Genomic DNA, 18,697 nt, shown 5'->3' on the forward strand with positions numbered 1-18,697 from the left:
TATTTTTTTCTTTTTCTTCCTTTTTTAATTTTGGGGGGCTTTAGTATTTTTTTTCCCCAATGCGCCGCCAGTGGGATCTGAAGATCCGAACCCATTGCGCTCTTCGGAGACATCCTAGTGACTTGATTATTCTTTTTTAACTTTTTTTTGTTTGTTTCTTTTTTTGCGTGCAATGGCGGTTCTGAGGCGATCTATGATGTTCAGCCGTGGGCAATGCTTCTCTGTGCTGTTCTGTTCTCGCATGTCTCGGAACCACATGTCAACTTTGATAGATCACCCATTGTTCACATAAGGCCACCTATCAACTTTGATTGATCACCAAGGGTCATCCATCAAGCGCTGTGACAGTTTTCACCGGCTGCGTCCACCACGGACTGTGCACGACACTCATGAGCGACTAAAGGCTTACGCGTTAAAAATGCATCCCGGGAGGGGGAAGAACGGTTTGAGCGCGAAATTTGCTTTTGCGCGCTAGCCGTGTCCGCCATGTTGTCATTGTGGCCGCGGATCCCGGCGATCGAGCTACCCACAACGCGCCAGCTGGAGTAGGAGGCGCGGGAAGGCACCTCGATCACCACAAGCTGCAGCATAATAAGATCACAGAACCACAAGCGCAACTTTGTCGTGAATGTCCATCATGTAATGGTTCCTCTAGTCTATAGTCATTTGTTTTGAAGAAAGGTAATTATTTCAAACGATTTTGTCGACGGAAAAGTTTGCCGTTGTTTGAGTCGGCTGCTGTCGTGAATTTTTTTGTGTGGAGGCCGTCATAAGCGGCCAGATTTCGCATTCGTGCTCTGCTCTCTTCTAACAGGCCGCAACTCTGGCGCAGTAACCAGTGTTGGAGCTGGCTGCCTGCCTTGAACTGCAAGCTAGTCCTTCTAATTCTTCCCTGATGAACGTAAATGTATCGTAAGATAAAGGCAATAGAAGTAATAGGTGGACTACATACAAATTTATGCGGATTGTTATTATTCAAGGTTATATAAGTCTGCCTACCACAGACAGACGGACGGACAGACAGGGAGATCACATATCTACTATCATCGGGAGCTCTGAAATATTGAAGAATTATCACGCAGACGTTCTTTGGGGTATTTGGTGTACCAACGTGAGCTTTTTCGAGCAAATAAATATGGGCTCTGAAATTTCGTGTAATATTCCTTACTTTTGCGTGTTCTATAGTTTCCGTTTTCAGTCGTGGAAATTAGCTTGTGATAATGCTTCATATTTCTCTGTAACGCGTGGAGAGGGGGCCAGTTTTGTAACAAGCACCTCACTTCGCCTCCGATGTTTAGGAGTATTTTTCATCTGCGTGCTCGGTTTAGGTGACCTTGAGGCCTATAGGTGTCAGTCACTTTTCTACTGTTCATATGCTTATAAGTAGCTATGCGTGATTATTGAGTTATTTTGTTTCACTAGACACAGGCGTGGTTGTCGTGACATATAGAACCGCTGGTACGGCTACTCATAGTGACAAATATATCACGTACAGCAGGAGCCCTTCTCAATCACGGCACCTGGGACAGAGCACATGCTTTTGCCGCTACTATACTGTCCATGCGCCAAAGAATCGTGGATCGTACCACGGTGTCGCACGTGGTTCCTCAGCTCGCTTCAACTTTCCCCATCTGTTTCGTCGCAGTGGACTCCCGCTCCATACAGCAATGGCTGCTTCATTTTTTCACAAATTCAGAAGCACTACACAGTAAAAAACAAAATTACTGTGCAATTTGTTCAAAGTCATTCCGGTGTGCCTATTTTCAATAGAGAGATAATGTTTCCGTCGGTGCTGAGCGCAAGCGGGCTTACAGGAGCGCCACCACCTTCCGAACATGCATCTCCCTGTTCCGCTCTTTCGACTGCTTCGATTAATTTATCAAATGGTTTATCATATAAAGTTTCATGTAGCTAAGGTATGACAGCTTGCGATGAGAACTGCCTCTACGAAGAGGCCCCAGTAATATCCTGCGGAGTCAGCGACTGATATATCGCTTTCCTTTCTCTGTCAATAAGCTTAAATCCTCGAATATTGAAGATTATTTTACTTACACGTCGTAGGCAGTTGCATAGGACCAGGAGACATAAAAGATGCTGAAGACAGTGAACATATAGCAGAGCAGGAGATCTGCGTAGCTGTTGGAAAACTGTGCGTTACAATCAAGATAACCGGATGTGATAAAGACATGAGGCATACGATCACTTTCCTGTATGCAAACGGCACAGACAACGGGTTAAGACACTTTATTAGGATGCATTGGCTAAAAAGAGCGCCTCTGTCCTGTTCATGTCACTTGTCGATGTCCTCTCATCAGCAATGGTCGCCATGTTGAATGTCTTAGCGTCATAGCTTTTCTCACTGTACTACTTAGAGGGACATCTTTCTCTGCTGAGCTCTTGCATGCATGGGAATGCCGGTATATGGTGACTTCAGATTGGCATCGTTCTCGGACAGGGACACCTTGAAGACGCGCCTGGCTAGCACCGTTCCGTCTGGCACACTGATTCATTTCCAACTAAATCAGCGCGTACAGAGCTGTCTTAGCTTTAATATTACGCAAAACACAATTTTAAATAGGAGTACTTGTGATTGGATCATACGACGTATCAGCGGGCTCTTAAAGTTGGAGGACTAGACAAGATTCCCGCTGGCTTTAGAACACTTTGTCGTCTGCTCTTGCTTTTCTTCGCTTGATTATACACTGTAGGTCAATAAACTTTACTGAAAAATGAAATATGGGTGAATGAAATCCTTTTATGAAGATTTTCTTTGAAGAGCGCGTTATCTGTGAAGCCATACCCCCATTTTAGACGAAGCTTCGTATAACAGCAGCTAAACAAGCCTCGCACACCCATACACCGTCATTCCCATGAAGGCACAGCGCTCGTTAGAAAACTCCCATAGGCGGTGGCGCGAAATTTCCCTCTAGGTAATATGGTGAGAAACTCTGTGCTTAGCCTGGGCACCTCGTTCATCACTTTTTATACGGGTTCTTCAAAGTGTTCAGGAAGTAACGCGAAAACGTCGCGTCTGAAGAAACTTGTCCGCAGAAGAATTACAGCTGCAACATTAATGTTGATTATAATTGTTGCAGTACAGTGGATTTTACCGACAGCCCGAGGCTAAAGGACATAAGACCCATCATGAGTAAGCATTCTAGTGCAAATTTCTGTCGCAATTAACGCCCAACATTGTAGACGAGCTGATGACTCGGTCGATTGTATACGCTTCTAATAAATTTCGTCCCTCTTCAAGGCTTCTTTGTTAGTTAAACAAAAGCACAATCTCGCACTTGTGGACATACTATCCTGTTCAATGCAGATTATTCAATTCAGTCTCATTATTTCTCTCTCAATGTGAGAAAGCGAGAATGAGTGCAGTACACGAGAACAGTTTTGAAAATACGACGAAGGCAGGAGCTGTCCATTTGACGTAGGTTTGGAAGGAGTAGGTATGAAAGTTCGTGAGATACTCTTGACATTCTGCTGTCGCTACTAAGAAATCTCGTGGGGAATTCTGTGGGCAGAACCGGAGCAGTCTTCTACACTGTTGGATACTGGAGAGCGCTTGTTGGCTAGGCCGATCCTGCGCGGCAGGCGATTTAATGCCAAATGTCAAATCGCCAACTAAAATGCAACATGGGACCCTCTAACGTAAAGCTATTCCAATCTGCTTTATTCCCATCTCCTGAAGTCAAATTTACGTAGCCACCGACTCATGCACGGGGTGGTAACCCACAGCGTTATTTGAAAAGCCCAATCAAAGGGGTCTCGTTTATAGGGGGACACTTATTTTGCTTTAAAAGCGAACAGCATTGTCTACATTAAGCAGTTTTTCTTATCTAATTGGCTTACACGAGGCGAGGAGCACGCTCAAGTGGATAGGGTTTCGATGTGGCCGAGTCAGCACAGTGAAAGCAGATAGTCGGATGAGAAGGGTGGTGCCGGCTTGTGCGATTGGGCCGTCTTCCCTAGCTTAGCTTGCGATAGCTGGTCGAAAATTGTGGTGCCGTGCAACGGTAGGAGAAAGATGCCGCTAAAACGGATCCTCAGCAAAGATGAGTCTGCAGAACAATGCCGTATATGTGCCGAAAGGGCTCGTTAACGTTACACTGTCACGCAAAGAAGGTTTATTATACGCAAATAAATGCATGCTCCCTGGCAGCTCCCACTGCTAGTGCCAGAGTGATCGGCGGGTAGCCATCTTCTATTTCTTTTGGAACTGGGCACTGCCTGGCTATTCAGAAAAAAAATCACTTTTGTTCGGCATATTAATGCGCCTTTAAAGGGAAGCTGAAAGGTTTTCCAGAAAAAACGAGTGAACATCTGTACATAATGGTTTTCAACCCTGCGAATTCGAATATCGTATCGAAATTGAGCGAAAAAAGCTCAAATATATTTTATTTCGACGAAAAGTGCAGCAGCGGACACGCCCAGCTCGCGCGTCTCGTTTCCGCCTGTGATTGGTCGGGCGTCTCGGGACGTCAACTCTAGTAACCGACCGCTGCCGCTACACATGAAGCGCGGTACCAGGTAGTTTGGTGCTGTTTTTCTGAGACGGTAATGGAAAATTTAGAGAGACTGCGTTTTTGTGAGGAGTTCGGCGTTACTCCCTACATGTACGAGCCGATTGCGAAGAGCCGGCCTGTCGAAGAAGCAAACGATGCTGGTGCGAGCAGTGCTTTCGACGCGAACGAAAGCAAAGTCTTGGGATCTCCTCGTGTTGGAATGCTCTTTGGTGAGTATGTTTTTTTGCAAAGCGATCTAGTGATCTCGCCGATCTTTCGCCGATCTAGTGAGCTCGTTTCCGGTCAAACAACTGTAGTGTTGTGTTCCTGCATGCCTCCTCGTGGAACGTAAGCGGGGATGCAATCGTCGGCATTTGTGCGCTGTCCAAAGCTGTCGGCAATCTACAAAGACGGTTTAAACGCGTGAAAAGCTTCCCGGTTCATGCAGTACGTGTAGTGACCTTCATCTGTTGACTACCACTTTGACTACCACTCACGTTGACTACCACTCACGTTGACTACCACTCACGTTGACTACCACTCACGTTGACTGCCACTCACGTTGACTACCACTCACGTTGGCTACCACGCACGTTGACTACCACTCTACATACACGCAGACGCACCAACAAAGGAATGCAGGGTCGATCGAAGCAGATTACGATGGCACGCACGCAGAAACAAGCGCGGTCAGCCACGGTCACGGACGCTGCGAAGGAACGAAACACTAGAGTTGACGTCACAACACCGCGGTTTCCGGTCTCCGCTCGCATCGTCAGCGTCAGCAGCAGCGCGCGGCATTCGACGGGGGGCGGAGCTACAGCGCAATTTCAACCGACGATTACGTCGCTCCTAATTGAAAAAAAAAACCCCAAATTTTACCTACATGGTTTATAAGGTTCCCGCATCCGTATGTGAGCGTCTTATTGAATTCGACAGACTCTTCAGCTTCCCTTTAACGCGTACACGTCACTTTAACGCCGTGAATTTTCGTCGTTTTATGACTGCGCCAGAGAGACCGGTGAAGTGAACGCAGCCCGAAAACGCTTGACCGATAGCAGAGAGCAAATGTCGAAAAACGCATCGAATCAGAAATAATTATGTTCATTTTGTTTATTATAATCACGCATAATCCGTGTGGACAAATGGTATCAAATGGTGCGTGTTAGCCGGTTTCGTGACCTTGCGTGACCAAAGGGCCAATTGGCGGTGGTCCGACAATTTTTTGACCAATCGTGGAGGGCTGATTGCAGAATTGGAATAGAAAAGTTTCGAATAGCTTTACGTTATAGCGCCCCAGCTAAAATGGCACTGTTAACTTACGCGTTAATCGCAGCACAGTAATTGGTTTACTATGCAGTGTGGATTAGGCGTTGTAAACACAATACAGGACATAAAGCTAGACGGAAGTATGCCGTACTTGCAAATAAAGTAAGATTTAAAAAACAGTTGCGTGCCTTTGTGAATAGTAGAAGGAAATAAAGGAAATTGCCACTGTAATTTAAAGTGTCAACACTGATCATATACAAGAAAGCTATACGCCATATAATTATTACATGAAAGCGCCGTATAACAAGCGGATAACATAGTGAAACACCCGCATTTTTTGAAGATCCGTAAAAACGGTATGCGCGCGTGTTTACCGATAAGATGTAGTGGTTGTCAGCGTTCGTACACGTGTCCGAAAGTGTCTGGTCGTATTGGCTTCAAGGGACGCATCGGTATTGCCCTTCTACTCACGTGTAACATTGGCACGGCCACATAAGTGAGCGCAGTCGCTTGTAATGCAATGCGCTGACAGTTAAGCACCCGTTCCCAACCTTCAGCGACGCTCCAAGTTCTCAAACGCTGCCAGGAGCCGTTATGGCAAATGCAAGATTTTCTAAAGCAAATTAAGCGCCACCTTGTGGTTTTATTCCGTACAAGGGCAGTAATTGGTGGACATCTATTTCCCAGCAAAGTTTTTTTTAATTGCACTTACAAGTGCAGATAATTCGTAGAACTTCAATGGTTCTGTAAGATGAAAGTCCACAGCACGCGTGATTGTTTCAAGGTTCTAGAAAATTGCGTGAACAGGAATACTGAAGCAAAGTGACTAACTGGTCAACGGAGCTAACGTTTAAACAGCATAGCTTTTCTTGCAGAAACAGCAGTTTCTTTATTCCAGGGTTTATGTAGCTGTCTTCGTATACCGTATTTCCAGCCAAAGAATCATACTGCTGCCTTCACGAATATGAGCCCCCATTGAGGAAACGTTATTTTGTGCTTGAGGCTTTTCGCTGACTCTTAACCATTGAGGGTCAGGCTCGTTTGTCACAAAATCATTCACATCTCTTGAGAGCATCACGGATGGCTTCGATTATCACGACTAGTGTTCGAAAAAGTCGTTCGCTCAGGTGCCAACCATGAGGGTCCGTCAGGTCGGTATAAAAGCATCGTTTGTCGACGGTGAAACATGCGCTCACTGCCTGCGTGTTTGGTGTCTATTTCGTGCAGTTACGCCAGCGTGACACCCGAGCACTGTTACGTACCTGCACTTTCCATGCCTCTTCTGTCTTTCGGCGACCTTCTGCCGGGCATCTTCCTCGGCTCGCTTGATGGCTTCACCCTCCCTGAAACCGAATTATTTATGACTGCACGGCAGTCCTTAGGAATACCTTAGAAAGGCTTTGGGGAACGTGGCAACTTCAATTAAAATGCCGTGAAACAAGCGTTATTCAAAAATAGCAAACAAGCATTACCGTAAGAAATGCTCTTCGTACACAAGATAGCACGTGTGGCAAACTTTTCTTCTGGCCCGTCGCCGCTTTTAGACAGAGAGTAGTGCGGTACGTCTTAAGAGATGAGGAAGAGGAGCTAGAAACGATGGAGTGGATGAAGTGATGGGACGTACAAATAAGACCCCTGTGCTCTTAACTGCGCTTGGTGGTTCTGCAGTTACTGGTGACCGGACTACGAACGCGACTTTTAATGGATAAAACCCAGACTCCAGACGACCTCGACACCGGTCCTACTATCTCTGCAACCGGTCAGGTACCTTCTACAGGTGTTGTAGGAGCCACAACTACCATTACGCTACAACAGCTATGACTTCCCGATCCTACGTTATGGTTCATACAAGCTAAGAACGAGTTCCGCAGTCATCGCGTCACGTCGCAGTTTCGCAAATATGAACTCCTACTTGAAGCTTTGCTGCTACAGGCCATGGCCGAGATACTTGACATCCTCGACAAGCCACATCCCGAGAAGCCATATAGGGCAATCAAAGAGGCCCTCATTCACCGTCTCGTCCCGCCTGCGCATAGGCGTATTTTGAAGCTCCTGAACAACGAAGAGCTCAGTGACCGACGTCCAACTCATTTTCTAGGTCACCTGCAACACCTCATTGGTGACCATCTAGACTCCTTGGAAACGGCCCTATTACGTGAATTGTTTCTACAACGCGCCTTCCACTCAACGCACGCATGTCTCTCGTCACAGCTAAGCATAATCCCTTGTCGTAACTCGCCGAACTGGCCGATCATATGATGGACGTCACTCCGGCAGTCACAAATGCTGTCTGTAGCTTTGCACTTGTTGAAGTGGATTCCCTTCAAAAACCCGCCTCGGTTGCGTAGTGGTTATGATGTTAGGCTGCTAAGCAAGAGGTCGCGGGATCGAATCTTGGCCACGGTGGCCGCATTTCGATGGGGGCGAATACACCCGTGTACCTAGATATAGGTGTATTCTAAAGACCCCCAGGTGTTCCGAATTTGCGGATCTCCCACTGCAGCGTGCCTCATAATCAGATCACGGCTTTGGCATGTAAAACTCCATAATCTAATTTTAATTTTTTCCCTTCAGGAAACAGTAAAAGAGCTCGCATCGCAAGTCGCCGACTTGTGTCAAAAAATGCGCAACGCTAGTAAGTTAAATCACTGACACTATCCAACTCATCAGACTTTCGCGCCCTCTTCTATGCAACAACCGCTCCAAAAACCTGAGCGCTGTTTTTCATCGCTGGTCCTGTGCTACTATCACCGACGTCTTCGCGCCGTGGCTTGTCGGTGTGTGTTACCTTGTTCGAGGCATGCGGCAAACGCTCAGGCCGGTCGTCAGGCCGCCTTTTCCATGTAACCGACCGAACCACAGGACTGCGTTTGTTGACAGACACTGGTGCGTAAGTCAGCATAATTCCTACGCCCAAAGATGACCGCCGTGTCCGCGCAAAGTCAACCCCCTACAAGCTATCAGCTCTTCCGTCATCGCATCTTACGGACAGACGTCCCTTACCCTCGATCTTGGTCTTAAGAGAAGGTTGCCATGGCTATTTTGGATAGATATTTTGGATAGATCGGGCCCTACATTGTTCGGAAACAGACCTAACCGGTTAACCATCGTGTCACTCCAGTTGTTCCGCCTTTGGACGGCCGCTGTCGTGCCACAGAGATTGTGCATATTTCGCGTTTAAAGCCTTTCATACGGCGTTTGCCGCCATAACCAGCGGCCCGGTTGGCCGCTTCCACGCACGGGGGAAATTGTGTGAGCATTATATTACTCATTCGTCTTCTTCATCTGTATATATTCACCATCATGTCCAGCGTCATCGTCTTCAGCGCGTGACCTGCTAAATAAACCGTCGATGTTCAACAGCTGTCTCGATTCTCGCTGGTATGGTCACGACCAGAATAGGTGGTGTCGCGGAGGGTTAGGTCTCGCGCGCTCCTGTGAGCCATCTCATTGAGATTGCGAGGGGCGTCCTCGATATCTCCGAGGTGTGCCGGGAACCAGCAGATGGTGTGATGCTGCAGTGGTGCAGATCAATTGATATATATATATAACGAGATAACGAGATAACGAGACTGCTGCTAACAAGGGCGCTAGCAAAAGAAAATGTTTTCTGCACTGGCTGACCTCTATTGTGTAGGTACAGCGTACCTCCCAAAAATACTGAACATTCAAATAATCAGAACGGTGACTAGCATCTCGTCTCGAGTCTGCCGTTTTGATTAATCTGGGACAGTCATAACAGAAACCCGCGGAATAGCCAGTGAGACTAAAGGTGGCAGCGCTGGAGAATAGTAAGGCGAGAGACGCAGCGCTGAGGTGTTGATTGTGGCCCTGTGGCAATGAATGGGCTGTCGTGATGCGCATCGAAACCGTTCGTCCTAATGTGCAATGGTATTCCCAAAGCGCTCCTTTGGCTCACCAGCTGAACAGGCCTGCGTAGATGACGTAGAAGAAGGAGCAGGCCGAAGCAGCCAACGACGCCGGGAAGTTCACCAGGCACCACTGCAGCGCGTTCACCTGCTCGTCGGCGTCCGAGCTGAGACCGCAGAAGAGCAAGCCCACTTAGTTGACACGGGATGAAATGAGCAAACACACTAGCTTTATTCGACAACGCGTTTAATTATCCTGTCGATTTGGGTCCCGTACTCAACCAAACTTTCCTAAAAATTTACATCCACAACTGACTACAGCATGAGTTCTATACCATAAAACCGCATGCGCTAACAGATCATAGTCTCGATATCCAGAAAGAATGTACGTAAAGAGCAAGCAGTTTCTGGGTCCCACATTCCCAGGCTACCATGAGTTGAATTGTAATCTCAGCCAGCAGCAGAAGACACATCCAAATAGCAACGTAACAAATATAGTGTCGCACGTACAGTCATTTGATAAAAATGTCGCAGTTTTGCCCGAAAGACGAAACATCGATAGCGATAGCAAATTAGTAGACAGCTTATCAAGTAACGATAGTAGATTTATAGGCCGTATAATCTTGTAAACATTGCTTACTAACTAAATTAACAAGCATGCTGTCACGCACGCACAAGTAAACATGAACACATCTTACTCGATGACCGCGCACACTAGCTGTCATAAGGCTGGAGTGAGGAAACGTGGCATCGGGAGCGAGCGAATTAACCATCGTGCTGCCTCGCTTCAACGCGAACTCACTGCCAATCACACAGCTCACACTAAGAACACAAGCTATGCGCACTGGGCACACTCAGTCCCCCCATGGCAGATCGCTTTCAATATAGGCGGCGCGCCACATGCATCGGCCGCCGGAGTAGGGCGACGCCCCCCCCCCCCCCCCTTCCAATGCGTTGTGCGCGACGGAATAAGGTGCAATTACTCCCCGCTTTCCTCCCTCGCGGCCGCAAGATTGATCCACCATCGCCGGATCACCTTCCCACGCTTTCACTCGCAGATAAAGCATACGGAGCAAAGCGATGATGTGATCGCACTTGGACTTAAAGAACATCATGGCGACGCCGATGGCTGAAATGCGCCTGAAGTGCCCACAGAATTGTATCGCAATAAAAAGGACAAAAAGATGGTCTACTAAATCGCAGCGGAGCTCGTGTCTTATAATGCTGTTAACTCCTTCTCGCAATGTTTGTTTTCGCCATCACTTTCAAGGTAAAATAGCTAATAAAACTTAAGCGCGTAGTGTATTCCACAACAGGACAGTTTCATCGATCCTATACCTACTGTCCAGTTTCACCGCGAGGTATTCTTTCGGTAATTACACGCCCTGTGCCGGAGGCCGACAGGCCGGTAGATATTTCCTGTGTCTCCACCCCTTCGCGGTCTTGCGAAATAAAAATATAACCATGACCGATAGTCAAATCTAACCTTTGCCTATCAGCACAGTAGCCCAATGGTCTAATCACTAGCCCGCAATCGCACGCGCACTCCGCTCGTGCAAAAATCGACTAACCGACAGGCACGACCGTCACGTGCCAGTTTCTCGTGTTCTTTTTCTCGCGGCAACTTGCGCTTTGAGATGCTGTGTTAGCCTGCACCGTCTACAGAATCTGTGCAGATTCTTAGTACGTTCCTCGTAGCAGTTAAGGCTACGTAAAAGACTGTGCAACGCTGAACCGCCTTCATTACCGGCCCAAGTCAAGCAGCTTTTAACGTTGCATCGCAGGTGAGCAAACATCATCGTCGCTTTAATATACACCATATGACATAGCCATAGGGGCTTACGATCGTACAACATGTAGTCGACGATGACGTCATAACCGTTGTTTCTCTTGCTTACGCTTGTCCAGTACCAATGTAGAACTCAACAATTGGCATGTTATAAGCAGGCGTCCAACGGCCGCAATCAGTAGCGTAAGTAGGGTGCGACACACTGTGCATTTGCCCCCCACCTTGAAATTTCTGTTAGTGTTCAGCTTTCGAAACCCCCTCCCAGTTTCTCCCACGCCCAGTCACCGATTAAGTGAGTGCCCTCCCGTCCCCTACGCTAAAAAATAATTTGTGGTTAATCCATATGACGGAGTAGAAATCACGCCGTAGGCGTCGCACGATCATTGTCACGGTCGTGTCGCTGCTGTAGTCACTCACACACTCATGTGAGACATAGCTGTTTGCCTTACACAAAGAGAGTGGTGCACCTGGTAACACTCTGTTGAATCCGAAACGATGATGGCTATCGAGGAGGCTGCAGTATGCTTTGCATTGCAACGATTGCCACCCATGCATGGCATCTGCTTACTTTCAATGTCATATAGATCCGAAGTTTAAGCTAGAACTAATATCCCAGAAACTAAAACTAGAAACTAGTATCCACAAGCGCCATAGATCTGTTCCATTTGCCTACACCACTGTGAGCCATTTAACGGTGGCGCACGAGAAGTTCAGAAAGTGTGCACCTTGATTGCAGCAGTGCAGGCACAACACGGCACTAGAAACGAATGCCGAGGTACACCCGCGGTGCAGGCGTTGTTTTGTCCGAGTAATGTCACCGAGTGCGTGAGCTTGACATGTTCCGAACCGCAAGTATGATCGACTTCCGAGGCTTAGGTACAGCCCTCACTTACGTAGACACAGCAGAAGTGCTAAGTAGGGTTTTAACAGCACTTGTGCCTGTGTGCCGCGTCACCTGCTGCGTTGCTGGTTCGCACTTGTATGCCGACACAAAGTCGGCAGCGACAGCATACAGGGTGCAGAAAAATTGTGCAGCAACCCTGCACCCTTCTTGCACGTTTTGAAATGTATGACGCGGTTGACAGGGCGGCAATGCTGCACCACGGGAACGAGTTGTAGGGGGCAGCACCTCATGAACTGAGTGAAGTGGTGCAGGCGAATCGAACAGTCCTCATATGTCACGCAGTGTACATGTCAGGGATGCTCTGTATGCTTCCCATTGGTTGGGCCAAATCACGTCCCAATTACGTCAGGCCTTCAAACAGCGCCAATTGCTCCCCTGGTGATCGACGGCAAAAGAGTAAACCACAAACGTAAAAGCTGAAGTGACGGCTCGTCTGATGCGAGCTCGTCTGCATCAGTCGTGCCTTGATATCCCACAAATCCAGATGGTTCCGAAGTTTTCCATTATCTATCTTGCCATGGACAAAGATGACGCACACAAAATTTAGCGACACCCGCAACACGCTTGAGCGACTGAGCCAGTTCAGCTGAGCAGCCATCACCGTCTCAGAAGAAACCAGTAGGCTTTTAGAGTCAAGTGAAGGAAAGGTAAATCGATTTAGTTTCTTTTCATGCAGTACAACTTGTTTTATCCTAATAATGTATTAGTAAAAAAACGCTGCAACAACAAGCCCGATTTACACATATTAATCTATACGATTTCATCACCTATATTTACCTTAAACAGCCGTCCGCCGCCAGGGCACCCCGGCGTTGTATGAAAACGAGTGGTTGATTTGCGGGAGTTGCAGCGTTTATTGCGCGAAGGTCTTCAAGCGTGACACTAGTAACATTGCTGGTCGTTTCTTTGCAATACATGTTCACAACGAAGACGCTAAATAGAACAACGTATGAAGGAAGACGACACGGGACAACCACGCAGGCGCACTAACAACTCTGCGTTTTATTTCTTGACGCAGGAATAAACAGCTTGTGCCAAGATTCAAAACAAGGAAAAACAGTGCCGTCATCTGTATTATGCAACGAACACACGATACAGAACAGCTCCTAAGTGCCTCTCCCAAGACACGCCAGTTCCTTTGTCGATAGAAAAACTGAGGGTTCACTGATAGAAGCAACACCACGCTTAATGATCGGAAGCGCTTCCAATATATCCCTTGTAAGTTGAACATCTGCTCTGTGCAAAACACAGGTTCTATCAAAATTTACAACACAGCCACACAAATAAAATCGTACAAATAAAGTAGTTTTTGCAAAAATTTAAGCTCACCGTTTAACTTTCAAGAAGGGAAAAAAATGGGTTGTACTTTCTGTCAGCAGACTGATATGGCTTAAAATAAACGTTGTCATGTCTTCCTGAAATCACATGCTCGAGAATATTTAGAAGTGTTTTAAAAAGGAAATGGATTACGAATTTAGGTGACCTAGAGACCTTACATTGACACAATATTTGGTGACAGTTAAAATAAGTCCCCTGACTTAGTATGGAGGGTGATCAACGAAGGCCGTGGCCAGGCAGGGGAAACCATCGCACAAGAAAAAAAAAAATGGTGCGAGAGACGAACTGACCGGTGAAGCGCTCGTAGGTCAGTAGCGACTTAGTAAACAGAGGTATACCAGAGTGTTTACTCACAGTCGAGTGTCCAATGGTAAATATATTGACGAGCCATTCTCCAGGTAGGAATTTCCTTGCGCTAAGCGATGAGCAAAGTCTTTTCACCACTTTTATGAACGTAAAAAATAGCAAAACATAATTCATAACTTTCAGGTTACAGCAGTAAAGCATCTACAAGAGATAGTTGTTACACTTGCTTATATGTTCAATCAAACCACCTAACCAGGAGTATTGCCCAACATATGAACAACAAAAACAAAGGGGTGACTCTAGTACTGAAGAGATGTGAGGCAACTAATATGCATCGAATTACAGGCCTATATGCACACTGTCATTCATTGTTTATCTTAATAAGACTGAAAAAAATAATCCTATCTCGCAGGTAATCTTTTTTTTTTGTGGCTGTGAAATTCCCAAGATACAATACCTCATTCACAGTTAGTATTTAGAAAAGGCAAGGAAACTGCAACAGCGTTACTGGCAACTAAATTATGCTGCAAAATATCAATTATTATTTCTTCATAGCACGTCTTTTTACATGTTTCAGTAACATTTCTTAAGTCACGAAATATTACACATGCTGCGCATCTACCGAATTCCTGGCATACTACTGGCCTTGCAAATATTTTATGAAAGCGATTACAAGGCGTTCATGTCGATAATTTGGAATCGTACTTTTTGTCTCTTTTAAATGGAGCCTCGTAAGAGAGTGTGTTAGGTCTCCTATTATTTCTATTAACGACAATACTGTGAACTGCAATACACGTAGATGACACGAGCATGCTACTCTCAAGACCAGACGTAGATGAAATACTAGGTCTAACAAGTTACTGCACAATTTCTTTCTTTGGTTTAATCAAAACTGATTCAAATTTATTCGATCAACTTCAACAGCCGCAATTTTTCGAGCTATACATTAACACACGTTCACTTAACACAGGCCCCCACGGACGCTTGCCAGGAAATTATTTTTGTCAATAAACTCAAACTGTTTGGTGCCGCTTCTTCGTCTTGGCCTATTTGGAGTCAGCATATCATCAAGCTGTGTAAGACAGTCACTTCTGTAGTTGGCTGTTGAGGGCTCCTCCCGTGAAACGTAAAAATAAAGGTACAGCACGCCTTTTTTATATCATGCAATTTATTACAATCTGGTGCGTGTAACTACAACTAAAGCATAGCAAAGCGTAAGCTTTTACAAGAAAAAAGTGATTCCTGATACCTCTAATCTAGATTATGTGTCGTCGATAAAACCTGCGTAACCAGTTAAGCTATTTTGTTAAATTGAGCACATGCATGCGTTTAGGCTTTGCGTTCCTTCTATGTTGCGTGTGAGGCTTTTAAGTGGTTGTTAAAAGCTATTGTGTGCCTAGCACCTGGATGCACTCACTCATGTACTGGAAATAATGTTGTGTGGTACGTGCCAGATCTTCAAGATAAATATAAACATCAAGTATGGCACTGTACTTTATTGAAGGTTACTTTATCTGTAAAAGCATAGAATAAATTTCACGTTGAGAGACCCCCGGCACTTGTAATTTGTAAACACGCAATGTTTTGCCAAGCAGTTCGAGCCTGTTGCAGTGCTTTTTACTGAAAGTATGTCTAAGGCTTGTTTCTCTCTTGTTTCGCTTTGATGTTCTTCAAGAATTGATAAATATATGTGAGAATACAACTATTTTCGTTAATTCGTAATGTGCAATCATAGTGCGAAACTCTGCATGTAGCTGTCACTGCATTAGTTTGGATTTTGGAAATTATATATAATGATGTCTGTCGTTTTGCCATGTGCCTTGTTTCCCGGCCTTGAAGAGGTATTGATAGGAGCTTTTAGAGGGCAAGACTCCCCAGAGAGTTTCGTTTATTGCTCTTTGTAAACAAATAAAGCGAATGATTTGAAAGACTTAGTTGCACGTATTTGTCCAGAACAAAAAAAAAATTAAACATCGTGTTCTAGAACTGACTGCGGACGCGGCGTCAGGTCTCACTCAACAAACGCCGTGCGGTGCTGCTTGGACTTGTGATTTTGGGACTTGTGATGTAGAGGACCTGCCAAATTTCATGCAATAAAGACAGCAAATGTAAATTAAGTGACTAACCCGGCTAATATTTAGTGTCCTGAACAAAACTCTTTAAGCGCAGCTGCCCTCACGCGAACATTTCGCGCCCACATGCCCTTCTCGTCATACCGGAGTAGCGTAAAGAGCGAGATAGAGCGGCGCCTACTTCTGAAGGTTTGCCAGGAGAGAAGCCGTGGCTGGGCCCAGCAGGAAGTTGGAGATGCCCCCGAAGGCCGAGTTGAAGCAGACGGCTACCAGGAGGGTGTTCTTGAGCCGCTTGAACATGCTGCACCGACGCAGGACCAGACCGCGCATGCTTAGAACATAGATTCACTGCATATATTATACAGCCCCTTGAATAGCTATGAGCCTTTGAGTCCCAAAAACAAATAATATATAACTGTTTATCTTCGAGTTTTGAGTGAGAGCATCATTACACACGCTACTGAATTATCGGCTGTTGTGCGAACATTTTTAACGAGACTAACTTTCTTAAGGCACATTACGCACTTTCGCAGACCTGTCTGCGTCTATAACCGTTTCTCCGCTAACTTGGCTCACTGTGTAGCCTTTGCTGTGATGGTTATAACGTGGGTCACTTTGCTGAGGCAGCTGGGTGCGAAATTAACTGTCGGGCCAACTTGGGTGAAAGTGCACGTGACAATAGCTATGCGAAGCACTTTAACGAACCTGTTTCATGTAAACTTGGGTTACGGGGAATGCGCCACTGGGCATGTGCCGTTCTTCAATGAGCGTTTCTCATCCTAACTTGGGTCAGAAGATATGTGCCACTGGTTATGGACCACTCTTCAATGAAGCTCATCGATGCGAAGTTTGTTCACTGGCTGTGTGTCACTTTTCAATGAGCCTTTTTGCTGCCAACTTGGGTCACTGCATATGCGCCGGTTGGTATTTACCGGTCTACAATGATAAAACAGGCCTTTAAAGTTTACCGCTGTTGTGCGCAACCGACCCCGCACCTCATTTAGACAACCTTGTCGGAATAAGCGTATATTCACATACGCGCGACACTGTGACATCATGGCGCTGCCCCACACAGCGTATCTAGACAAGAAGCGCGAAAGCAAAGCTACCTTGTAGACACGCCTCGTGCGTGACGCGTTTTGGCGGTAGCACTACCGTGTGTTGCCCTGTTGTTCCAGTGCTAATCGCATTACCGTCCGCATTGACCGTGAGGTCAGTTCTGCCGTAATTTTCAATTAACTGTCGTGTTTACCTCACATAAATGGCGCCCTAGAAGTTATTTTCAAGCTCTCTATTCTGAGAAGCAAAAACAAAAAAGAAACGAGGTGGTATCGACGCATCGGTGTTCACTGCAGCGGCATACCATCGCAGTCGTTTACGTGCTGGCGCTTTCTGGTAAAAAGTATTTGCAGTCAGGATATTTTTGTTTGCGTGAAAGAAACCAGGCATTGCTAACAAAAAGGTGCTATGCGGGCAGTTTGCTGCAGAATGATCACAAGCGTGGGTGATTTCTAATAAAGTCGCCGATAAATGTACGGCACGAGTGCCTTGCAGTTCTGGAACAGTCGGCTGTTGATGCTCACGTAGAAGATAGGCGGGCGGCGCTCGGGAACGGGAGATGGGCCGGAGTTGTTGTAGCAGCGGCTTCCGCATAACACAGTTGCGCTCGAAGACATGGGCAGCATAGCGGAGTGCCAGAAAAGCGTACGAAGTTCTTTTGTCTTTTGTCTGGAACGGGGTGCAGCTGATAGCCAAAGTTCAAAGTTTTGTTGGCGGTTGCGAAGAAAGCACAAGGAAGTCGTAGCTGGGTGCCGTAGACTAGCTCAAAACAGCAGCAACCTAGGTCACTCTCGAGTGCGGCTCTAATCTCAAACAACATGACAGGCAATTGTAGCACCTATTTCTCAGGTGATTCATGATCCATCAGTGAGGATTTGAGGTGGCAGTGTAAACGCTCAACAAGTCCGCTGTACTGCGGTAAACCGTCTTGCAGAGACGCGCAGTTCCGATAAGTTCTGGCAGCTCTCGGAAAAGGGTAGAGTCAAACTGCCGACCGCGATCCCCATCAATTGTTGAGAGGCAGCCGAACAGGACAATCCGTGGACACACACAGGCTTCTGCAACTGTGGGCGCCAAGATGTCGGTGACGTCATAGTCCCTGGCCATTATGTGTAGCGGTCGATGCAGGTGAGTACGTAACAGTAGCTCTTCTATGGTGGAAGAAGGCTGACGAAGTCTAAGCACACAGAGTCAAAACGGACATCCGGTGGAAGAAAGGCTTGGAAAGAGGTACGGGGTAGCGCTGAATCTTGGAGCGTTCATACGGCAAGCAGCACCGAGCCCAGTCGCCAAGTTGTGTGTTTAGGGGGGCCATACAAATCGACTGGAAAGAAGATTCTGCGCAGCGCTAATTACAGGATGCGACGAATTGTGAACTGTCTCGTACACAGGTTGGCGAAGTGATGAAGAAATGAACGGTCGGTCGAGGTGCACCGGTTGAAGTGTCGCGGATCACCGGTGTAGCACCTGGAGTCAAACCCTTACAAAAATGCCTTCTACCAACTTTGCCTTCTCTACCAAATGCCTTCTAGAACTTCTACCAACTTTCCATTTACTTTACTGACAGTCTATTTACAATTACA

At 46.5% G+C, this 18,697-nt stretch overlaps 1 protein-coding gene across 1 annotated transcript in view; it reads right to left on the reverse strand.

Annotated features, from left to right (window-relative positions):
* LOC126524727 (uncharacterized) overlaps positions 1 to 18,697 on the reverse strand; it is a 170,503-nt gene that overhangs the window by 32,782 nt on the left and 119,024 nt on the right. Inside the window, exons 11-14 of the mRNA XM_072286987.1 lie at positions 16,237 to 16,356; positions 9,697 to 9,813; positions 7,040 to 7,120; positions 2,053 to 2,136 (exon numbers count right to left, since the gene is read on the reverse strand). Coding sequence (XP_072143088.1) covers positions 2,053 to 2,136; positions 7,040 to 7,120; positions 9,697 to 9,813; positions 16,237 to 16,356 — 402 coding nt within the window. The remainder of the gene's footprint in view (positions 1 to 2,052; positions 2,137 to 7,039; positions 7,121 to 9,696; positions 9,814 to 16,236; positions 16,357 to 18,697) is intronic.

This window comes from Dermacentor andersoni, chromosome 3 (assembly GCF_023375885.2).
Source record: "Dermacentor andersoni chromosome 3, qqDerAnde1_hic_scaffold, whole genome shotgun sequence".
Classification (NCBI taxonomy): Eukaryota; Metazoa; Arthropoda; class Arachnida; order Ixodida; family Ixodidae; genus Dermacentor; species Dermacentor andersoni.